This window comes from Trematomus bernacchii, unplaced genomic scaffold (assembly GCF_902827165.1).
Source record: "Trematomus bernacchii unplaced genomic scaffold, fTreBer1.1, whole genome shotgun sequence".
Lineage (NCBI taxonomy): Eukaryota > Metazoa > Chordata > Actinopteri > Perciformes > Nototheniidae > Trematomus > Trematomus bernacchii.
In genome coordinates this window covers 18,608,566-18,633,769 of record NW_022987564.1, presented here as the reverse complement: position 1 = coordinate 18,633,769, position 25,204 = coordinate 18,608,566, and the positions used below count along the sequence as shown (strand labels likewise).

Sequence of the window (25,204 nt, the reverse complement as noted above, 5' to 3'; positions counted from 1 at the left end):
TATAGTTTAATTTAATTTAACAAAAGAAACATTCCTGATGGACTCCATGTCGGATATTACACAAGAGCCGTCACCCAGATTTCCTCCAATCAACGCTCACAATTAGTGACAGAGCAGTCTCGCGGCCAATCACAACAGCATTAGAGGGCGGGGTTTAGTCGCTGTAGCAGACAGGAGGCGGAGACGTGTCCTTTCCTGGCTGAACTTGTGTGAGGTGTCAGTAGGACGACAGACAGACTTTATTAAAGTTTCTGCCCTGCTGGTGTCCCGCTCCAGACATGCCCCCCAGCGCGCAACTGAAGGAGGCGATAGCCGATGTGCAGGAGGGGATCCGTGCCATCCTGCTCGGACCCCCCGGAGCCGGGAAGGGGACTCAGGTGAGAGGAGGGGAGCTAACAGAGCTAGCTGTTAGCCCTTTGCGCATGGTCGGTATTTGTACAAGCTAATGCTAATGCTAACACATCTAGTTGAACTGGTTGTGTTTGTGACTTCAACTCTTAGAAAAAACACACATGGACTCTGTGTTGAGATGCGTTTTATTATTCTTAAATATGTCTGTCAGTTTCATATTAATGTTAACAACTATAACAACCTCATTCAATACCCGAGACATAAGAAATATAAATATAATGAGGCTATTTTGTCTGAGATGTCATGCTAAAATTCTACAGGTGTTGTTTTTGTAGCAACTGGGTAATACAGAGGAAGTTTAATTCCTACATCTTATCAAGTCTATTCAATCATTTATCAATTGTGTTTCACTGAAAAAGCAGAAGATATTACAAAAGTTGAAAATATTACCAAGCCTAATTTTTTACCTCCTTAAAGCCACATTATATTTGTTTTGAGGTGTGGTCAATGTCTGCTTATACCCTAAATGTACATGGTATGTTTCTATAGAAGTTGTTATCACTTAATATATCTTTATTTTTAACATACAAACATGTAAGTTTGTTACAAGAAAGAATACTTTTTACAAAGGAATCAGGTGGTGTTTCTTAGCTTTAGCCGTGCATGTTTCTATTGTTTTCCAGTTAGGGTGGTTCCTATTGCTCCTCGCTCAAGTTAGTCAGACCTTGGCTGGGAAATGTTTCTTTCCTAATTCTTCATAAGAAAAACAGTTATTCTTTTGGGCTTCTTTCACCAGTATGGGGATATGTGACCCATACCATGTTTAGCTGTATGAGCTGCTAACTCCCAGGAACTTAAAACTATTCACGTTTCTTTACCACCCCTCTATTGATGAAGACAGGGGTGTGTCTGCTGTGTCCTCTTGTGTAAGATTACACTTACAGGACAGGTACTGAGACAACAACATGTAGTTGGCATTTACAGAAATGAAAAAAGGCCAGAGTATGTTAACAGCATTTATAGACATTTAAAAACTTGTTTTAGCTGTGAATACACGAACATACTTTAAAGGAAAAAAGGTAGGAAGTGCAAATGGAGTTATTCACATAAAAGCCTGTTTATAAATGTCAGTTTTTCGAAGGGATTTCAAAGTTTAAGCTGATCTTGGTACACTGTTTGATTCATGTAATCCAACAATTTCAAAAAAAAACAGAGCGATTTCAAAATCCAAAACGCTACCTTTTTTTATTGGAAAAAAAATTAGAGGTAAACATGTCCAACATGTTGTTATCCAACCATATGAATGGTGCTTCAATCGATACTTATTGGTGTTTGAAAAATATTTGTACTACCCTCCATTTCTTGGCATGCATGTGGTTGTTCAGTACTCATGTGTGCAATGTATGGAGGGAAACTAAAGGCAGTGCTATGTCTTCGGTACCGGTGTGTGTTATCGTCTGCCGGTTCTATCCTCAATCGCTGTCACATTCATGCCTTTAATGACTCAGTGGAGTCCATAGAGGGGTTTCCTCTGCAGATTCTTAAAAAGGAATTACAAAATTATTTTCATGAAATTCTTGATTTTCTCATGCTGGTCTGGTCAAGCAAAAACTTTGGACGTTTCAACATTTCTCAGAATACTGAAAATTCCTCTCTATCAAGTTATTGTTTAATATCTGAGATTTTTCTGAGATTTAGATAAGATTAAACTTTATTAGAGGACAGGTGAGGATTGAGTAGTAGAATTCTCCGGAGTACAAAGTATTTCTTAAGGCTCTATGTTGATGTTGAAGCCTTCATGTTCAGTCCCACATGACTATATGTCTCATGTTTTACTTGTGCTCGACATTTACACCTAAATTGGCGTGTAGGAAAACATTTTCATGTGTTTTTAAGTAGGAGCTCAGGCTTATAAGAAGAAAATGGCAATGTAACTAATGCTCACCTGCAATAAGCAGCATCTGCTAGAGAAAGTATGTGCAATGAAGCCTGAATATGTAAAATATTGTTTTATCTGTTAGGTTTCTGTGGTGTCATCGCTAGTGGATTTGTATCAAATTAGATTATTATCTAATAACTGTTCACATCACAAGCAAATGGGTCCTGCTTTAATGTGGGGATTTGTTTTGGGTTTTATATCATTATACATTAAATACTTTGGGTTGTAAATTGAATAAAAAATAATTTAAAGATGCCATATTGTGATAAGCAGAGATTGAAATTTCAACCTTTGGCTGCGCAAGGCAAACATGGCAGACGGGGTTTCTTGATATAAAGGTTACTGATTACGTATATAACCATTGCTTAAGGAAGTCCAGCTGTCCAAACATTTTTCTTAAGGGCACGTAGTTGCATTTGCCTGTAAGAACCCAGCATGATAACATAATTCAGATTTGTATTGTAACTTTGTAGGACACAGTAACTTGTGTGGTGACACCAAAACATTTTCTCACTGACCTCCCTCAGTCCCACAGTGTTGTCTTGTCAGATCAGTTACAAATAGACTGACCTATGCGCTGGCATTACCTCAGTGTGTTCAGTCTCTCTGACGCTTTACGTCCTCTGTTCTCAGTAGAGCTCTCCTAAGATTGACTAGTTTTGGAGATGCATTCCTGTCTTTAGAGATGAAAGAATAACTCAAGCCAAAAGGAGTGAGAAAATGTATTGATCATTAATCATTATTGATAAATCTGACAAGGAAAATCAGGAAATCCTCACTGAAGAGGCTTGACAATAATTGTAGTGTCACTATTTCTTGTTGAAAAATGACAAACAGTTAACCGATAATCAAAAACCCTTTCCAATTATTTTTAATTAATCGTTTTATTGGCACAACTAAATAAGTTGTGGGTTGGCATGAAATCCAAGAATCTCTGCTGGTGAAAACGTTTGAGTCTGACAGCAAAAAACAAAAACTGCTTTCATTCTTCTCAGCGAACAATGCAGGTGGTTGGCTCTTTGACAGAACAAATCCCCTGCCAAGCACTTTCTTCATCTGTCAGGGTGGTGGTGATAATCTAAAGCTCTTAATAAATCATAAATGTCTCTTGTTCTCCCTGCAGGCCCCGCGGTTAGCAGAGCGGTACTGTGTGTGCCACCTGGCCACCGGGGACATGCTGAGGGCCATGGTGGCCTCCGGCTCGCAGCTCGGCAAGAAGCTCAAGGAGACCATGGACGCTGGCAAACTGGTAACTATCTGCTCCTCTGCTTCTCATGATCTGTGTGTTTCCTTTCTCTGCCTCTTCAGACCCCTCTGAGGCTCTGTGTTGATGTTACAGCCTTTAATGTTCAGTCCCTCATGACTTCATGTCTCATGTGTTTGTCTTCAGTGACATTCACAGCTGAAATGTCTCTGAAGCACAAGTGTGCAACAAGTGAGAGACAGAAAACCAGACTTTTTCTGAGAAATGTTAATCTTTTGAGTTGGAGCACAGCCATAAATTGAGAAGTGTAACACTTACTAACACTTATTTGCATAGCTGCTAATGGAGTTTTGTTAAATGTAATTTAGACTGTGGTAAGACTGTACTGAACAGTTACCATCATAAAATTGACCTTGTTTTTTTGCATGTCTAAATGTGGTATTTCTGTTTGAATTAGTAGAATGAGTTTCTTAAAATGGCTGCGTAGGATTGTTTCATGTTATCCAAACAAGCGATTAAAATTACAAAAGTCAACCTTTTTATTGAAAAATACAAACTGTCCAGGTAAACATGTCCAACGTGTTCTTATCCAACAATATGTATGGTGCTTTTATCGATACTAAGTGGTGTTTGAAAAATGTTTTTACTACCCTCCATTTCTTGGCATGCATGTGGTTGTTCAGTACTCATGTGTGCAATGTACGGAGGGAAACTAAAGGCAGTGCTATGTCTTCGGTACCGGTGTGTGTTATCGTCTGCCGGTTCTATCCTCAATCGCTGTCACATTCATGCCTTTTAATGACTCAGTGGAGTCCATAGAGGGGTTTCCTCTGCAGATTCTTAAAAAGGAATTACAAAGTTCTTTACCTGAAATTCTAGATTTTCTCATGCGTTCTGTCTAGATTAGCAAAAACTTTGAATGTTTCAATATTGAAGAAAAATGATTTCAAAACTGACAATACTTTTCATCCCACAGAATAAAATAAAATGTTCTTTTACCGCAGTCAGAAAGCTGTTAGCACAGGGAGGCACAATAGCTAACATTAGTAGTAAAACAACACTAATAATTATCTATTTTGGCTCAATCACAATTCAAGTTAATGAACACTTTCTCAGTTAATCCGATTAATCACAAAAATAACTTCAAAAACATTAGCAGCAGCTTCAACAGAAGGTTAACCAATAAAAAAACTGTTGGTAAAGCCCATCTTCCACGTTGTTGTTTATTGACTGTAACACTTTCTTTTACTCATAATCCTACTTTTCTTTTATTTCATTCCCTTGTAGATGTTAAACTCACACACTGAGATTTAAAGGGGACCTATCATGCAAAATGTACTTTTTGATGTCTTTTATACATGAATACATGAATATGTGTCCCCGGTGTGTCAGGGAACTCAAGCAGTGTCAGAAAATAAAACTCTTTTCCTCCGTACCCAAATCTCTAAAAACGGGGGTACAATGGAGCTGATCCAGATTTGCCGCCGATATAGAGTGGCGAAGTCCCTCCCCTTCCGGTGGACCTCCATGGGACCTTATTTCGGAAAAATTATGTATTGAAGTCAATGGAGAGAGAAAGATTATCTTTCGATCCCGTTTGAATTGTACCACGAATTACACATATGTTGTTTGTCAATTTAAAAGATAATTTTGCAAGTCAAAAAAAAAGTGTCGTAAAACTGTGAAGGAACACTTTTGTTTGTGTGAAACGCTCAATGAACTACATCTCTGGTCTCGCACAACAACACAAGTCACCAAGATGGCCGTCACTACTGTCTTGTCAAAAAAGGGATTGACTATACCCTCACTATCGCCAGAATGAAACGCGTCCAGAAGAATGTCATGCAAAGCTGCCTGCCTGCCTTCCTTTGATTCTCTCTGAACTGCCTGGTCGTTTTAATGTTTAATGTCAACCATTTGTGCAGATAGCATGAAGTAGAGAAGATTGCCGATGCTAATGTAGCGTTAGCATTTCTCCCCCGGCTTAAATGGTGTATTATAGAATGATCACACCGGTGTGACAGTACTCTTCAAAGGGTTCACGAAATATGACTACTACTCTTACTGTTTAACATTTTGGGTTACTTAATGTTACTTCATGTTAAGGCAAATAAAAATGACAGCCTCGAAATTTCCTATGTATCCTGGACATTGGAACAGTCCTTCGGCGGGACTCGATGACGTAGCATGAGCCGGCAAAAGCTCCGCCCCCTCTTTATTTCAGTAAAAAAAAAAAAAGAAGCTTTATTTTTTTTATTTAGCCTTTATTTATACAGGCGAAGATCTCATTGAGACACAGGGTCTCATTCTCAAGAGAGACCTGTTTATACCCAGAATCAGCACTTTTGGAACAGGAAGAGAAATAGAGGATATGAGCAGTGTTGGGACTAACGCGTTACTGTAACGCAACTACCTTTTGCGGTAACTAATAACGTTACTAGTTACCTATTCCCATTCAGTAACGCCGTTATAGTTACTGTGATTTAAATGGGTGCGTTACTGCGTTACATTATGTGATCCAACTGAACCGAATCTCCCTGCGGATGTAACTTACAGGCGAATACAGTGATGTCCTCTCACAGTACCATGGAAAAGTGAAAGTGACCAGAGAGGAGTGGTGATTGGTTAACGCAGGGTAACATTTCAGGGTAAGCCAATCAGAGACAGAGTTGGGCGGGTCTTGCCTTATGGGGAAAATACACAGACACACAAACACTTGCTAACACACACACATACACGGCAATGCCCACCACCAGCGCACACACACAATGGCAGATGCGAGAGCAGCAGCGCATTTACAACTTGGAGATATAACCACTATTTTCAATTTGTGGGGATAAAGGACGCAAAAAATATTACGGTGAAATGTAAACTGTGTGCAGGACAGAAAGCATTGTCCACATCGAATAACAGCAATGCCAATCTCCTGAAGCACCTAACTAATATACATGGGGCTATAAAACTAGTCACCAAAGACCTCACGTCTCAACCACCGGCAGTGACCCAGATGGAGCAACACCATCTAAACAGCCAAAAAACGATTTTTTTTAAATCGCCACATGTCACCCAGAGTCAACTAAACAGATTGATTGCCAGGTATGTTGTTGAGGAGGCTACAATAAAGATGCCTGTCAAAATGTCTAAACATATCTTTTGTGTTTTATTGTTCCACTACATTTCATAATGATAATTGCTACAATGATGGGGAGTTGTCTTTTCTCTTACTGTGCCACAGAACAACACAAAAACTTGTATTTTTATTGTTATTATTTTTAAAGTAAAGTAACTTGTTACTAGTTACTTTTATAATTTAGTAACTAATAAAGTAACTAGTTACTTTTTTGAGAGCAGTAACTATAACTATTACTTGTTACTTTTTAAAAGTAACTTGCCCAACACTGGATATGAGGCATGGCTGGAATGGGTGATCCGTTTGGTTTTTTGACCAAAACACTTCATAGACATGTTTTTTATATTTTTTTTATATATCTGAGACCTATGCTATTGCCTAAAAATAGCATGTGTGGTGATGTGTGTGTGTGTGTTCAGTACGGTGAGTCTTTCTGAACTTGTTGCATAACCTCTCTCTGTCTCAGCATGTGACTGATTTCCTCAGAGCTGTTTGTCTCTGTGTTTGCTTATATAAAGTCTGTTTTTCTGGCCTTTTATGAAATGACACCTCTCCCTTTATTTCCTCCCTGTGTGGCCGGGGAAGAAATCCCTGTCCACATGTTGTTTTCTGGCTCTTGTGCAGAGCTGTTGCTATGCAGATAAAAAGATGGATGAGGATATGTTGCTGTGTTTCAGGTCAGTGATGAGATGGTGGTGGAGCTCATAGAGAAGAACCTGGACTCTCCGCCCTGCAGCAACGGCTTCCTGTTGGACGGATTCCCTCGCACAGTCAAACAAGCAGAGATGGTTAGTGTTTATAAAGGACATTATTCTCAGCACCTCTATTCACCCTCTGTCTGAAACCAGAGCCCATTCTGCTTCGATTGGTTAGCTGGCCGGCTCTGTTCTGATTGGTCAACCGTTTAGAGATATCCCACCCCCTTAAACTATCACATACAATGTGTTCAAGCGCTAGCCAATAGAAGTGCAAGTGTTGCGTAGTGATGTCACTATGTTATGTGTGTGTGGTAGAGAAACTCCCTCTGTGGGGAACTTTGGGATTTTAGCCTTTGCAGACCATTTACATGCACCAAAACCTATAACACTCTACAGGAAAGGGAAAACCCCCCTAAAACATGATATGGCCTCTTTAATGTGATGTTATACTTTCTGCTCTTATCTTGAGAAACACAACTACAGTAGTTTCACATTTTAGGAAATTTGTTCTACAATTTAAACGGAATTGAAAGGGAGGCTACAACGCAAGCAGGACAAACTGTTTGCGTCGCTTTCTTAAAATGTAAGGTCTAAACAAATATAAAGAGCAACAGAAAGATGGAAAGATACACCCTACATTTTTAAAACAATTATAAAATGTAGGATTATTTCTAGTTGGTGGATGATCAAATATAAGTTTGGAATAACTTAAGAGTATCAATAATAATAAAGGTATATCTCTAATAACATGTTGCAAACTAAAGCATAGATGTTTTCTTCATTAGTAGAAAGGAGAGAAAGAGAAGCCTGTTTTTGTTTCATGTGGAAGAGGCAAATTGTAAAGTAAAAGCAACCATATACTATTTGAAAATGTACATTTTAACAGTAAAACACTTCTATTTAACATATCACTTGCATATGTAACATGTCTGACATTAAGCTGATGTCTTCATTTAATCTAATCATTATACCAGACAAAAAGAAACTATAAAGCTTTTTTAACAGTATTTTTGTCTCTTGGAGCTGGACGATTTGTTGGACAAGAGACAAGAGAGCCTGGACTCGGTGATCGAGTTCTCCGTCGACGACTCTATGTTGGTCCGCAGGATCTGTGGAAGGTAGGACAATTAATTATTCACCACCAGGGGAGGGATGCAATCTGTTTTATTTCCCAGGCACAACAACGGGTAATGAGCTCCCAGGATGGAAAAAGCTCCTCATTCTCTCCGAGTGTTAAACCCATCCATAGATTAACTTATTTAAACAGAAGAGACTGGGACAGTGAGATAATGCTGGAGAGAAGTGGAGCGTGAAAGCATGCGATTAACTGAGGAGGAGGCCGGAGAGCGTCCTGCAGCTGCAAGGTCGCAGGACGCATCCTTAAAGAAGCCGATGACTGCCGCGGCTGCTCGTGCCTTACTGTATTTTTAAACTGTGTCGGAACGCTCCTTTTCATGAGTCTCCAAAGAGATATGTGAAGAACAAAAAACGTAATTATTAGAATTAAGCTACAGCTCCCCAGTGACTTTCAAACGAACAGGGAAACATGCTGTTATAGTAATGAAGCTATCAGAAACAAACCGGTGCTTTTAAGAAATGTGGCCTCTTCACTATAAGGCAACAAAAAACATTCAAATATATTTTAAGTTTAGTTTTGAGTGTTAAGATAAAAGACACACTGTTATGTTTATGGTGTTCATACATTTTTCACAACAGTCACCCAAGCCTTTATAAAAGCATAGTTCTAGAGCAAATTGTGTTCATTTTATTTTAGACGGATTGAATTTGTGACGTTTGTCTAGGGAGGTCAAAAGCATCAAAACTCTGATATTATTTTGTGATATGACCTGTATTTCTAACATACTGTAGGTACCAGAGGTGGGAGTAAGTCCTACATGTGCAAGTCATGAGCAAGTCTCAAGTCTTGACCTACTGAGGCCTGAGGACCACAGATGGAAATTAGCTATTAGCTATAATCTGGCATATTGCATCTCTTCTCTTTGCTGAGATTAATCTTTTTGTATGCATGGTCCTTCTATAAATAAATACAAGTATCAAGCAAGTCCCAAGTCACTGTGGTGAGAGTCAAGCAAGTCAAGTCATTGCTCAGGTCAAGCAAGTCAAGTCAAGTCATACGAAATTCTGATGAATAAGCCCAGTTTCTGCATTTAAATCAGTTAAAAGACAGTGGTTATGAAAATGGATTGAACCCACACTATGATCTTCATTACATACACAGTTAATCATTTGAAATCTAATTTAGACCGATGACAATCATATTAGATTCATATTAACCCTAGAACTGCAGACAATATGGCTAGGACTCAGTCAAAAAGTCTGTTAAAGGCAGAATTCCAGGTAAGAAAATCATATATGGCATTTGCCATTACACATATTTAATTTACATTTCTGTTAACACTAGAACCGCCAACAGCGTCAGCACCTACATAGATATCATTTTCAAATCATTTAATTTGTTCCTCTTCATAATTTCCTTATAAACTAAGTAGGACGATTTAAAACTCACTTAATTGGGTTAATCTAGAAATGGCTTCAGTTTATCATCATAACAGATCAAAAAGTTCAGATTCATTTTACAATAAATCAAGGAATGATGCACTTCTACAAACAAAAACAACATAATTAAAACATTTAAACAAACTACTAAAAGTAGATGAACTACATTATTCAACAGTTTACAGTAACTTCTGATAATAACACAGGGGAAATAGAGGCATCTCTTTTCCTCTCTCTCTCTCCCTCCTGACAGCCCGTCAGTATCAGGGTTAGTACAAATGAATCCCTTGGCGGTTCTAGTGTTCATTTACCGTTTTGTCTTCTCTTTGCAATGCTTAATCGATTTGAAACCAAGTCTAACGTAGCTTAAACTTAACGTTAGCTTTCTAGCTAACACAACACATTCACGCACCTTTCTCTGTGGGTTTTTTTGTAGTGACGAATGAAGTTGGATGTTGTGGTGGTCCTGTCACTGATCTTTATGCTGCAGACCCTGCATACCGCTGTTCTCTTCTTATTAGCGTCATCGACAACATAATCCTTGAATCCAAACTTCACTATTTGCTAGCCGCTGCCATGTTAACTGACAGTCCTGCCGTCTAGTGGGTTGCCAGGTTTGCACGCATGGCGCTATAATCACCCAATCACGTTTGGAAAAAACTAAACGTAATATCTCACTACAAAAACAAACGCAAATATTTAATTTTAAACAGTCAAGTCCTTTCAAGTCATCTGTCTCAAGCTTAAGTCAAGTCTCAAGTCATGAATACCAAGTCAAAGTCAAGCCAAGTCTTTTATCAATGTTAGTCAAGCAAATCTCAAGTCCAAAAATATGCGACTCGAGTCTGACTCGAGTCAAGTCATGTGACTCGAGTCCCCACCTCTGGTAGGTACCATACGTATACTTATCAAGGGGCTTGAGAATTATGGCATCCTGTCAACATTTAAAAAACTAAAATGACCCCCCCTAATAACGCAACATTGTAAACAAAACATCTGATTTGATATCAGCAGAAGGAAAGATAGTACATGTAAGCTGTTGGCAGCCAGTATGCGAGATGCTGTTGACTTGCATTATAGTTTGGTAGAGCTCCTTTAAGTTAAAATAAGTATTCACATTGTGGGATGTTGTGATGTGTCTGCGCAGTTGGGAGCGCTTGGTTGTGGTGCTGCTTCATTCTGTCTAACATGCACTACCCCACTGTCTCATTGTGTCGGTTTGTGTATTTATCCTTCATGTTGTGCGTTTTCTCAGAGATTAGGTTGTATGTGTGCAAATGTGGTGTATATTCTAATACATTTAAATAAGTATTTACATTGTATAGTGCAGGGGTCGGCAACCCCTGGCACGCGTGCCACCAGTGGCACACTAGGAATAAGTGTGCAAAATATTTCAATTGTATTTTCGGATCCTGAACGAGACCGCCGGAAGAGCGCGTCTCCCCCTGCAGAAGGAAGCCATGCACGCAACGCAGCGCAGAAGGATAACTTCTAGGCCCCGCTCTCTTTAACTCCAGTCGACTTTCTGCTGCTTTCCTCCATGGTGAAACGACCAGGGGTGTAGCGCACTTCACACATTGCATTACCCATAAGGAGCTGTACATGCCGCAGTTTTTGCGTGGCTGTGTCTTTAGTTAAAAACCCAGTGGCGATCTGCTCATCTGTCATCGAAAATAATATGCTACACAGGGGCGGACTGGCCAACTGTGTGTTCTGGAGAATCACAGTACGTCCGGCCGTCAGAGAACCGAACCGGTCGCCAGCGGGCCGTTGACGACCGGGCTCGGTTCTCTGACGGCCGGCACCGCCCTTTATTTATTTAACTGTGTTTAAACTGCATCATGTAAATTGCACCAGAGTCCTGCATCGGGTCGGGTGGGTTACCCGCAAAAAAAGTGATTCCCGGGTGGTATTTTTTCAAATGCTTTTTTCCGGGTTCGGTTCTGGGTAAAACAAAGATGATGCGGGTCGGGTCGCGGGTGTTGCATAATAAATATATTAAAATAATAATAATTTAGTTTAATGTTTAAATCCTCAGACCTCTCCCCCGCGGGACCGCGCATAATCATAACCTCTGCAGCGCATCAATCTGCTGCTGAGCACGCCACATTCGAAATGGCTGAGGCGAAGCTCGGAGAATACAGCATTTTCAATAACACTTCCTCAAGAGGGAAATCCAACGTCTGGGAGGCTTTTGGTGTCATCCTAGATGGAGAAAATAACCAACATCCCATGCTTTTTGAGACAAATATGCAACTGCGTGTGTTAATAATTGCACGTTTTCACTGCTCATATATATGCGGGTTCGGGTCGGGTTGCGGATCTCGTGCCGACGGGTCGGGTCGGGTTGCGGAACTAATTGGCAATATGTGCGGGTAGCGGGGCGGGTTCGGTATTGCACGTTGCGGGGCGGGAGCGGGTCTTGAAAATCAGACCCGTGCAGGACTCTGAATTGCGCTGACAGGCGACAGAGGTCCACAGCTACCCCGCAGCGAGGCTCCTCCCGTTGACAGTTAAAAACCTGTTACGCACCGCCCCCCCGGTACCGGGCGGATAAACGCGTCATTTGCAGGAAACAACGTCTAAGGAATCTTAATATTGAATAAAACTATGAATGTGTTATATCCATGTAACGGGAAGAAACTCAGCTAACTGATCTTTTTAATTTTTTTTTTTCAAAAAAACCCCACATTGCTAGCACTCAGCCTCTGAATTAGCCTCAAGCGAAAAAAACGTAACATACTAAGGCAACTAAACTCACTCTAACTCCCTTATTACTTATCCTAGATGCACAACCAACCACTCTTTTTTGGTGTCCTGGAGACACTGAATCTAACGGTGGCCTCCTCAACACTCAGTGATAAACATTCGCGACGCTATCAACGAAAGAGTACATCATCACATGTGGAGCTAAGTAGCTAAAAACGGTAATATATCTTACCTTGGTCAAAAGTGGTCTTCAATGGCATTAAAACGATAAAAAAACGATGCTGCAGTTAATCCATAGGTTCATCCAATGTGTCTGTGTTCCTTTGAAATTATTTCTGATAATCCATGAGGAATGAAATTGATAATCCATGTTATTCCGTTTCTAGATGTCAGAGCTAGACTGTAGCTTCACTCTAATGCAAAATTACATGCGCAAAGCCCCCACCATTTTTCTTCATAACGTGTGTGGGTGTGTGCCTCCCCTTCGATTCTATTGGCTCTAACGGTCACAAGGGTGTGTCAACCAACCAAATCGACCAAGGGAAGCCAGAGATATGTAAAAAAAAACATTTTCACCCAAATCACCTCAGAGGTGGGGGTTTTTGGCTAAACCTCTCTAAAAAGGTCAAATGTCACTTGTTTTGCATCAATCTTGATACAGGGTACTTATTATATGTTGTACTTTGGATTCCTAAAGCTTTTAGTCTACTAACCCATCATCCAAGGGTAGTTTTCACTATCTGTAAAAAATAATTTTTGGACGGACACTATAATTTACAGTTTTTTACTATGTAAAATCTGAATTTTCTTTAAAATAAAAAACATTTATATTGATTCTGACACTTCTACATCCAACTCACAGGTTTATCATTACTTTGAGAACAAAGATTATTAATTTAACCCTTTTTGAAGGGAAGATATGGTCATTTGTTCTGGGAATGTCATTTTCGAGCCTGAGACCTGAAAAACAGGCTCAGAGTGGAACTTAACAAACGTCGGCACACTAATCTTCTTTTTTTTTTTTTAAATGGCACTTCGTATCAAAAAGGTTGCCGACCCCTGGTATAGTTTAATGCCCTGCTGCCCTTCTGAAACACACCACCACGCCCATAGCTCACAGTCAGTCCATTCATAGTCCATATCATATTCTGTTCAAATGTATTCTTGTAAAACTCTGCTTTTTTTGTCAAGATGGAAGATGTTTTCACACAAATAACACATAAAGTAGATATGGAAACTTGTGATTTTTCTAAACAACAACCAAACTATAAAAAGACGTGTATGTTGAAGTAAATAAAGGGCTGTGTCTTCATTGATTATAAATCAGTGTGATTATAAATCAACAAAAATGCCAAAAAAAAATCCTTAAATTGTAGCTGCATTAAATACATAATTAAATGATCAACTGACACTCATGGCGTCTTTCTACTGCATGGTGCGGTTCAATCAGACATGACTGGCCTCGCTTTTTTTGGATTTCCACTCCAGATCAAATGATATTTAAAAATGCTGAAAATTAAGGAAATGAAAAGAGGTCACACATTGGTCAGAGAGATTTGTCACAAGGGCGTCACAGTACATCCTCCACATTTGAAAAAAAACTATAAAAAAAACGTTACAATATATGGCATTTCATTTTTTTAATATGAAATACTACAGGGTACAATTGTGTACCGAACATAATGGAATTTCTCTGGCATTGGTATGAGCTGAAACCTTTCTGGTATTGTGACAGACTCGTTTCGACATGTGCTGACCTTTAAGAGTACAGAGACAAATGGGGCACACCATCCATCAGCTGATTTATCTTTAGGGCGACAACATTTCATTTCATCAACATGTAGTTCAATCTCCACAGTTAGGCTAAGAAAGGGCTAACAGCACAACCCAGTGGTTTCGGTCGTTTACTGAAAACATGTCAGTCGGTTAAAACTGGATTAAACATTGTTCTCTTAAAAACGAGATTATAACTTATTTTAATGCTATTACCTTGTTTTTATCATGACCATGTTTGAACAGGTGCAATGTTTCCCATTAATTGGATGTGTGAATAATAGGAATCACTAGCGATGTCTGTAAAGGTCATCCATGTAATTTACCAGGAATTATATGTGAAAGAGGATGTCACATATATTACTGTGTTATTTCATAGCTTGTTAACCTCTGCTAACGTACCAGTTTGGTAGGGATGCACCAATGTCAAATGTATCTGCAGATGTTTAGAGTAACACCTTTGCTGATGCCCTCCATTTCTTGGCATGCATGTGGTTGTTCAGTACTCATGTGTGCAATGTACGGAGGGAAACTAAAGGCAGTGCTATGTCTTCGGTACCGGTGTGTGTTATCGTCTGCCGGTTCTATCCTCAATCGCTGTCACATTCATGCCTTTAATGACTCAGTGGAGTCCATAGAGGGGTTTCCTCTGCAGATTCTTAAAAAGGAATATCAAAGTTCTGTTCCTGAAATTCATGATTTCCTCATGCGATCTGTCTTGATAAGCAAACACTTTGGACTTTTCAAAATGTCTCAAAATATTGAAAATAATTTATTCCAAAACTGACAATACCTTTTATCCCTCAGAAAAGAAAACATATTTTTACTGCGTTCAGAAAACTGTTAGCTTTCTTGCTTGCTGATTTTAATTAATTTTTATAAATTATAAAAATATTAACTTTGTTTTAGCCATCTTTGAATGAGCACAAACTTCTAAAACTCTGCTGTACTATATTCTCAATGAGGAGATTTTATATTACAGCAATCGGTGAATGCATTTAATTCCGTTTCTGTCATAATTATTTTTCCTCCTGCAGTGCTATTGTGCATAAACAGTTAAATATAATACATGTCATTTAACAGGGATAGTTTTTGTGTGTTTGCCACAGACAGACCACTTCTCGGGTCCATGTTAATTCTGTTCTGACGACAGAGACCGCAGCACTCTGCTGACACACGGAGACTGAACTTTAGACAAAGTTAGGAAGTTGTGAAACATTTCTCATAACTCAAACACTCTCTCAATGTTGGACTTCATTTACCATTCCTGAAAACACATGCTATGCAGGATATCCTGCAGCATCCCCCCCCCGCAGCAGTAGCAGCTCCACACAGAGCAGAGGAGACGAGCTGTGAGTTACTGTAAAGTTATGGCAGTGCCCTCAGTCAGTGTTCTAAAGCCTCAATATGACGGACAGACTTCACATTTGTCCGTCATAATTGACAACAAGGAAGCTAATGCAACCTCTTCCAGTCAACGAGCAAAACGTAAACATCAGCGACTGCCATGGGCGCACGTCATCTTATTTGCCGATGTGCCAATGGAGGTGAATACTGCTAACATCGGCCGATGTCTTGTCGACGCATAGGTGCATCCCTACAGTTTTGTCCTTTCGCATATCTGGTTAAATAAGTAGACTTTTCCTCTTTGTCTTCATTTTGCCACAAGCAAAATAAGACAACCAACAGAAACCACTGCACAACCTGATTGTTTATTTCTCCACCTATTTTGAAAGAGGCTCTGATAGTAAATATTGCTGTTCTTTTCTAACCAGCTCTGACTCCTTTCATAATCTCTACAGGCTGAGGCCTGAAGAGAAAGCAAACACTTCTAAAAGTTTAATTGGCAGCATGTTGTTGTTTCCATGTCTACAGCCTCCACTGTGCAACAAGTCATGATTTACATAACCGGTTTCTGTCTGCGGGGTCCTTTTGCAAGGAGGAGGCCGCATGCTGCCTTTTTACAAGCCAAGTAGGGCAAGGGCAGCATGTGGGATGATAAAGGGACAGTTAAGCAGTTAGTGAGGCTGTGGCTACGTGGATGGTGTGCTGGACTTGGAATCAGGGGGTAGCAAGTTCGAGTCCCACAGCAGTCAGCATGTCGTTGTGTCCCTGGGAAAGACACTTCACCCCAAATTGCTCCTGTGGGGATTGTCCACAGTACTGAATGTATGTAAGTCGCTTTGGATAAAAGCGTCTAACAAATGTAATGTAATGCGAGTCACCGTGGCCGTCTAAACCTCATCCATCCTCCTCTGCTCTCACTCATATTTCTTTTTCGTCCTTGTCCTGCCTCTCTCACTGTGTCCCCTCCGTTTCCCCCAGACTAATTCATCAGCCGAGTGGCCGCTCCTACCACGAGGAGTTCAACCCCCCCAAAGAGCCCATGAAGGATGACGTAAGTAGTTTAACTATCAACCCACTTAGAAACCACTTCTGGCTAATCTGCCACCTACTTAAACTCACTGCCAAGTCTGAAACTGGTGACAATCAGCCAGCTTCAGACGCAAGCTGAATGTAGAAAAAATGTCCAGGGACATTTACTAAATGTATACATTAAGATGTTTCTGGGTATCATCATTTGGATGATACCCCGGTACCGGGGGCAAAACTCAACATCTTGCAAGAAACAGCGTCTGAGGGCTTCTTAATATTTAACAAACTATGAATGTGTCATACCCACTTAACGGGAAGAAACTCAGCTATCAGAGAATATTAACCATTTTTAGCTAAACGAAACACAAGGGTCATACCAAGCCTCTGAATTAGCCCTGAGCAAAAAAATGCTAACGCACTTAGCACAGAACTCATGGTAAAATATCCGTATTACTTATTGGATCTGCACAAACAATAGAGCAAGCTGAGATTCCACAGATTCTAGAAATATAAGTATCATCACTGAGCGATCAGAACTTGCGGCAGGGGAAGCAAACCCAGAACGTAGCTTTACGGAGGAAAAACGGGAGAAATGTCTTACCTTTTGCTGTTTCTGATCAAAAGTTGTGTTCAATGGCATTACAACGCTGCTGAAGCCGATGATTACTGATAATCCATCTTCATATTTATGTCAATAACGGAGTTTTCATATATAGTTGCTATGAGAGCTACGAGAATGTATGACAGCTTCCGGTTCTGGGGCATTCTGGCTACGCATCACTCATTCACCAATGGGTAATGTTTAGATGGAATTTAGGAACTTCCCCTCGATTCTATTGGCTCTAACGGTTAATAAGAGGTGTCAATCATCAAAATCGACTGAGGGGGGCCAGAGATATGGAAAATGCACCCAAATGACCCCAGAAGGGTTTGTTTTTTTCTAAATCTCTCTAAAAAGGTCAAATGTCACTTGTTTTGCATCAATCTTGATACAGGGTACTTATTATATGTTATAGTTTGGATTCCTAAAGCTTTTAGTCTCCGATCCCATCATTCAAGGGTGGTTTTCACTATAAGTAATGTTTTTTTTTTTTGGACGGACACTATAATCTTTGTTTTTTTATGTTCAATCTGAATTTACTTTAAAATAAAAAATTCTATATTGATTCTGACTTTTCTACATCCAAATCACAGGTTTATCATTGCTTTGAGAAAAAGGATTATTAATTTACCCCTTTTTAGAAGTGTAGATATAGTCATTTGTTCTGGGAATGTCATTTTCGAGCCTGAGGCCTGAAAAACAGGCTTGGGGCTTAACTGGTTGAATCTTGAATCACCACAAAGGAGTTGATTAACATGAAGAGACTCAATAGTTAAAGAAGATGACATCTAGTCTATTTCCTTCATTAAAGAATGTACAAATGTGTAAAAACACTGCAAATAAACGCATTCTTTTGTTTTGGTGAAAAGGAAAAACATTTCTCAGAGAGAATCCTCACTAGGGTATTACAGTACATCTCGCTCAAACACCTCATCTTACAATTATTAAGTGCAGACGTTCCTTTGTTTGGATTCCAAACAAACCATGGCATTTTCCAATAGTCGATCGTACTAGCTATACAGAAACTCTATGGCTGCCGACAAGTGCAAACACGCTTCAACGGCCCAAAACACCTGCACTTAAAAAAACTATGGAATTATAAAAACACAAATGTGCCAAAATACATGCAAATGAAGAAACCGCTTCACCAACTTGACAACACATGCACCACATTTAGAAAACATTCAGCAACTTCACTCAACATGTGCAGTGTTTCCTTAAAAAAACTCAACGGAAACCAGGGGACACTAAAAAGTGATGCCCACAGCTGGGACCGGAGCGCTTATTGACTTTCAGGGATTATAAAGCTTTCTAAATGCTACTCATGTTGTCAAGTTGGTGAAGATGTGTCATTTTGATGTGGTTTGGCACATTTGTGTTTTTTTCATTTGCATAATTTCTGAAGCTGCAGTGCGTTTCCCTGAATGGAAGTGTTTTAGGCTGCTGAAGCGCGTTTATACCTGTCGACCTCCGTAAACGCAGCTCAAAATGAGTGGAGTTGAGCTATAGCATGCATGTATGTGGCTTTAGGTTTAAAACTGAGGAGCATTGATCTGATTGTACAGGTTTCACAATCTCAGCCCGTTCTCTGTCTCTGTCCTTCTTCTCATGGGTTTCCTCTGCTCTTGTCTGCACTCAGCTGACAGGCGAGCCGCTCATCCGCCGCAGCGACGACAACGAGAAGACGCTGCATTCCCGTCTGGATTCCTACCACCGGCAGACCGTCCCTCTGGTGAAGTACTACAGCGCCCGGGGCCTGCACGCGGCCGTCAACGCCTCCCTGAGTCCCAATGTGGTCTTCGCCTCCATCGTAGCTGCCTTCTCCAACGCCACGGAACTCCCCGCCCTCGCCGTCGCCTGTAAAGACCAAGTTTCCTTCATTTAAACCCTTTTTCTTCCTTCCTCCCTCCTTGGAGATTATACAAGAGCTGATCAAGTTTAACAGTGGCAACAAAAAGTACCTTTGCAATCTAAAACATGGAAGATGGAGACTCAACTTGGCACCAGTGTGATCCCTGTTGTAGAAACAGAAAGGATGTAACGTTTTGTTTCTCTTCATCACAATATCAAATCTGAAAGAGAACTAATCAATAATCACAACGCAAGCTGAGCTCTACGCTGCTTCTGCCTTTCGCTTACACAAAATAAGATTAAATGTTTTGACATTTAGCAGAGCAGAATGCCATGCACGTTTCTACAGAGGCCTTTCACAGGAAGGCGTTTGAAAGTATTGACGTTTGCCGCACATTGTTTGCCCTCGCTGGACAGGTTTGCTCTTGTTTAATTGATGACTCTGCCCTTTTCTCTCCCTCAGTCTCTGATTCTCATGCACAGACTGTACATTAGGACTCCTGTTTTCCCCATCAGCTACATTTCCTCCTCTTTTCATGCCTTTCATGTAGAAAATATTACAGACTTGCATTGTTTTACCTGCCAGTCATTTTTAAAGTACTTTTAATGTTCTTTAATTAGTTTTGATGTGTAGCAGTGGAGAAACCATCAATGTTGGTTTCATTTGCAGTTAGAAAACCACAATGACAATTTTATTTTACAATACTAAGGGAAATAATATAATGCATGACCTTATTGCTGAAAAAATATCCTATAAAAGCTAAAACGGGGAGGAGAAAGTAACATTTAATGAAACCTTAAATCCAACATTTGTAATTTGCATAGCCTTTATTTATATAGAAATATGGCATAGTGACTTCATCATAGTCTCTATACGGTATCAGAGGGTTTCACACTGAGACAGGCTAACTGAATCACGGCTATTTAAAACAGTTGACACCCGATTTTCTCACTTTGCTTAAAAGAAATGCAGGACTTTTTATAGTCATTCATAAACTTGCCGTTTGCTTTTATATTCAGTTGGACTTTTTCTTTCTGAGAGCCTCATTATCCCTTATGCCCAGGGAAATAAATAATAAATACATGTAAGAAATGTCCTTAAATCTACAAAGAAAGTCTTTGAAACAAATTGAACTTAAAGTAATAAAATGTTCTTTATTAACAAATATGTACATATAATAACCAGCACATTTATGCATACAACTATAAAAATAGTACTCCAACTTAAAACTCAAATCATTCAATGAAATCCATCCTGATCTTTTGAATATTGTGCATTTTTTATATTTATTTTTTCCCTTTTTATGGCACATTTATTTAAAAAAATGGTGTGTGGGGCAGTTGAGGGAGGGAAAAAATAAAATAAACTAAACTTCTTTTAGAGACCCTGGATTCTTTACAAGTTATTAATTTAATATAACATACCTGTATTCTTTTTTTTTGTCGCGTATTATTGACATATCAGTATTTAAAAAATAAATAAAATGTAACTTGATATCAATATAGAGCTACATCCCTAGTGAGTGATCCAATACTTGACCAAATGATTTTATTTGAGGAGTTGTTGTTTTTTTGTCAGACTTTGTTAAAACCTATCAGTAAGATGTATTGGTTTAATGTTGCTAGGTTTGAATCTTAGACTTAAGGGGTTCAAATAATGTGTATCTGACTGTGTTCATTGGAACCCAGGATGTACTTCCCTTTCTTCGTCGATCCTTCTCTATAATCTGCTGCCTCCTTCCTCATACTGCTGTCCCTCTGGCAGCAACATGAATGAACTTGTATACACTTCTGAGACCGTACTGGTAAAAAAAAAACTGTATTTAATTGTTAGCTCATTTGCTAAATCAGTACTGTGAAACAGACTGTACCAAAGTAGCAGAATTGTTCCTTGTTTAGACCTTCCAGTGTGTTTGAAGTTATCTCAAATGTGGCTCTACCCCTTTAATGGTTTTACACGGTTTAGTAATGTGTGGTTTCTGCTCTCATTTTCCTCTCAAGTGATGCATGGGACTTCCTGTTAGTCTTCTCTGGAATTTTATCGGAACAAACTATTTCTGAGAAGCTATTTTCCTCAGTATCCATTAGTGTGAGCGCCACAAACAAAACCGGTAACACTTTCCGCCATGCCCATATTCTTTGATGCATTATAACCCCAATTATGTTTAACTATAATTTACTCATATCACTGTATTATTATAAGCCACATTTGTATAGTTTTTTACAATAATTATAACACGTAAAGCATTTTATATGTAGAGCACTTGTTGAAGCCCTTTTTGAGATGTACCTAATCCCTCTGGAGGGAACACTGGGATTTGAGTCTTTGCAGACCATTTACATGCACAGAAAACTATGTAAAACTGAATAGGGCTATACTTAAACATTTGGAAGTGTGTTCTTTTTCACAGGCCTGGTGGATAACCACACTTTAATTTTGGACTCAACGTTTTAATGCTGCTCCCAGAAGTCGTTCTTTTTGTTCCAAAGGCCTGGAGTTGCTTACTACGTTTTTTTTTTCCCTTTTCCTGACACTGGAACCAATGGGAGTTGTTAAAATCAATTCTTAAAATATCAACAGAAAGCAATTGTCCTCCGGTGAAAGCCAACCTTAAGGAAACTCCTCTGAACACTCAAGCGGCTTTGGAGGATTTGCCCTTGAATCGTCTCTTCCTCCTTCACCTTTGCGTTTCCTCCTCGTCTCTGTAGTCACCTGCTGTTGTTGTACAGTGGAAACATCTTGCATGCAGACTGTCACCTGCACTTTCCCCTGAATACTGATGTCTCTATTCTCACCGGGGTTGTTGTGATGAAAAACAATAGCAGATGTTCAGGAGGCCCAGTAGGCAGATTTGTGTCTTATTCAGCTCAACCAGGCAATTTCATGCCAAGTTTCCACTTTTAATATCCTTTCCTGTGCTCAATGATGCCTTAGTTACTTCTTTATTTATAACTTTTAAAGCTATGAACGTATAGATTTTGAAATATGACGGCTAACCTTGCTGCTTGTTTTGGTAAATGTTTGAAAAGCTTAGTGTATATTGTATAAAGTGGGTTTATATGAGGTCACTATCCATAGTTAGTGTGCTGTAAAGTAGATGGTGGAGATGCACTTCCAATTTAGAGAAACAGACAATATTTACTGCAACAAAGCCAAGTAATGCAATGATGTGCCAGGGGCAGCAGCAAAATGTATTTAAGCTATAGCTAAAAAGAAATCAATAGCTGTTTGAGTTTGCTATTTAGAGAATATTTTCACCGCTTCACAATGTATTCAGACAGCTCTTCAAACGAGGAACTGAATCCGTTATCTATGCACTCTTCAAAGCCACCAGACTTGATTGGAAAAATGTAATTTTCCTTGCAGAACATGTGATTTACTGGTTAAATGACAGTGTGACTGGTGGATCATAACTAACCCTTTAAAACACATTGACAATAACACAAACAAACTTACCCACCTCTCACATGTGTTTGAGGAAGAACAACTGTTTTTGTTAATGGGATCTGGAGGCTCTTACATAGATAACAGCTTTAGATCCCCATAAAATGGCGTTTGGTCGTGGTGAAAATATAGCTTAAACTGATATTGGTGTTTTTAGGTGGCTTGAATATTTTTTTGCTGCTTGCCCCGTCTACTAAGTCCCTCATATAACTCCCACTTAGAAAATATCCAATCTATCCCTTTACATGAATGTGACTTTTAAATGTGCACTTTAAAGTCAAAGCTGGCAGTCTAAAAGCACTCAAAGTAGGACAGTACTCATTTTTTCGTGTATTGCGCTTGACATTTTCAGCAATTAAAAGACCAAACATTATGTTATTAGTCATAGTTTGTCATTTTCTCTGTCATTCACCCACATCGTTTCTTCTCATTTCTCTTCTAGCTGGTTGAAAGCTGAGCGGCTACATTCCCACCATGGAGGAGGGTTGGATTTGGAAAAAGATCTCCAGTTGGTTGACAGACAAAGGGGGTTCAGTTAATATAAGGAATCCTTAGACTTTGTAAAAGTTAAGGTTAATGTTGCGGTGCTGTCGGGCTCACAGTGGTCATATTCCTCATGTTTACCCTTCTAATAAAAATCATGCTTTCCTACAATATTTATATTTTGTGCACATTGTTGTTTTTTTTCAACCTCCCAGTGTGCAATCGACACTTCTACAATGACAGTTGTAAACAAAATTAGACATGACTTTGACCTGTTAGCTAATTACGTTGGCTGTAGAATAGACGAGGAAACTGCAGAGTTTCTTTGTTTGGAGAAGGGAATTCCTAAAAAAAAACTCAAGTTGAATATGTTTTTGTGTCAGTCCTAAAATTAGACAATGATTGATATTTTGGCCTGGTAAGGAAAGAAAAAGAGCTGTTTGTACATCACCTTTTAAACAATGAGGACATTTAATGAACTTTGCATGTTGCAGGGTAACCAACCAGGAAACAGCCAAAATCACAGCGTTTCTGGGCAATAGCAGCTTTTTCGTCACTGTGGTAGCCTACTTGCAAATTTGTGAACGTGGTTCCTTTTCCTAAACATAAAAGGCTCATGAGAAATGACCTCAAAATATGTAGACATTTAATTTAGAGGGTATTTGTTTCTGCAAAAATATTTTGAAGCCGCATCTACTGTACTGTCAGTCAAGTATGGAAGATTTTAAAAGGCATTTAAAATAAGGAACATGCTGATGTGTCCATTGAATTAAAAACAAATACAATGAAAGATACAAAAAAGATAAATGGAATTAAAATGAAATGGCAAATAAAGAGACATTGCTTCTTGCTAATAAAAGTTAGCGCTGAGCTTCAGTCTGCAATGTTCAAAACAACAGATAAAGCCAGAAATCTAGGTGTAGTCATGGACTCTGACCTGAGTTTCAACAGTCACATTAAAACAATTACTAAATCAGCCTACTATCACCTAAAGAATATATCCAGGATTAAAAGACTAATGTCACAGCAGGATTTGGAAAAACTTGTCCATGCTTTTATCTTCAGTAGACTCGACTACTGCAATGGTGTCTTTACAGGTCTCACTAAAAAATCTATTAGAAAGCTGATTCAGAATGCCGCTGCTCGAGTCCTCACTAACACTAAGAAAGTGGATCACATCACTCCTGTTCTGAAGTCCTTACACTGGCTTCCTGTGTGTCAAATAATAGATTTCAAAATATTGTTGCTGGTTTATAAAGCTTTGAATGGTTTAGGCCCAAAATACATTTCTGACTTCCTGCTAAATTATGAACCATCCAGAACTCTCAGGTCTTCAGGGACTGGTCAGCTTTCTGTCCCCAGAGTCAGAACTAAACATGGAGAAGCAGCGTTCAGTTATTATGCTCCAAATATCTGGAACAAACTCCCAGAAACCTGCAGGTCCGCTGCAACTCTTACTACTTTTAAATCCAGGCTGAAGACTTTTCTTTTTGCCGCTGCTTTTAATTGAACTATTCACATCTTAAACTGCACTGTAACTTTTAACTTTTATCCATGTATTTTTTCTTTTAATGTTTATTTTATTATCTTCTCTTTTTAATGACTGATTTTAAATGCCATTTTCTTAATGTCTTCCATTTTTGTAAAGCACTTTGAATTGCCTTGTGTTGAAAGGTGCTATATAAATAAACTTGCCTTGCCTTGCCTTGCCTTGGTTTCTCTTTTTAATAAACAATTTTTTTGCAGAAAAACTCCACAAAGAGGAAATAGGCTTTACGATTAAGACTCATTAAAAATAAGTATTTATATAGCCCAATATCACAAATGTTACATTTGTCTCTGGACTTCACAGTTTGTACAGAATATCAGTATGACAATACGACACCCTCTGTCTTTAGACCCTCACATCGTACAAGGAAAAACTTCCAGAGAAAAACCCCACAGTTTAAAGGGGAACATGGGAGAAACCTCAGGGAGAGCATCAGAGGAGGGATCCCTCTCCCAGGACGGACAGACGTGCAATAGATGCCGTGTGTAAATCGAAGAGATAATACATTTTACAGCGTAGGTAGACCAAATGTTTGGAAATGCATTTGTCGATAATAAGATGAATCCACGAGGATGTCC

General features: G+C 39.2%; 1 protein-coding gene and 3 non-coding genes across 4 annotated transcripts; all 4 read left to right on the top strand.

Annotated features, from left to right (window-relative positions):
* The first annotated feature begins 173 nt into the window (after positions 1 to 173).
* Positions 174 to 23,254, top strand: ak2 (adenylate kinase 2). Its single transcript, XM_034125027.1, has 7 exons — positions 174 to 377; positions 3,414 to 3,539; positions 7,302 to 7,412; positions 8,346 to 8,440; positions 16,647 to 16,719; positions 18,938 to 19,157; positions 23,037 to 23,254. The coding sequence occupies exons 1-7, from the start codon at positions 279 to 281 to the stop codon at positions 23,042 to 23,044; spliced, it is 732 nt and encodes a 243-aa protein (XP_033980918.1). The 5' UTR covers positions 174 to 278; the 3' UTR covers positions 23,045 to 23,254.
* LOC117478505 lies at positions 1,704 to 1,841 on the top strand. Its single transcript, XR_004555469.1, has one exon. It is a non-coding gene; the product is annotated as a small nucleolar RNA SNORA57 (small nucleolar RNA).
* LOC117478504 lies at positions 4,145 to 4,282 on the top strand. Its single transcript, XR_004555468.1, has one exon. It is a non-coding gene; the product is annotated as a small nucleolar RNA SNORA57 (small nucleolar RNA).
* LOC117478503 lies at positions 14,792 to 14,929 on the top strand. Its single transcript, XR_004555467.1, has one exon. It is a non-coding gene; the product is annotated as a small nucleolar RNA SNORA57 (small nucleolar RNA).
* Positions 23,255 to 25,204: the final 1,950 nt, after the last annotated feature.

Coding starts and splice junctions, on each gene's coding strand:
- ak2 (XM_034125027.1), top strand. CDS start 279: ATGCCCCCCAGCGCGCAACTGAAGGAGGCGATAGCCGATGTGCAGGAG. Junction 378..3,413: donor GAGCCGGGAAGGGGACTCAG/GTGAGAGGAGGG, acceptor TTCTCCCTGCAG/GCCCCGCGGTTAGCAGAGCG. Junction 8,441..16,646: donor GTCCGCAGGATCTGTGGAAG/GTAGGACAATTA, acceptor CGTTTCCCCCAG/ACTAATTCATCAGCCGAGTG.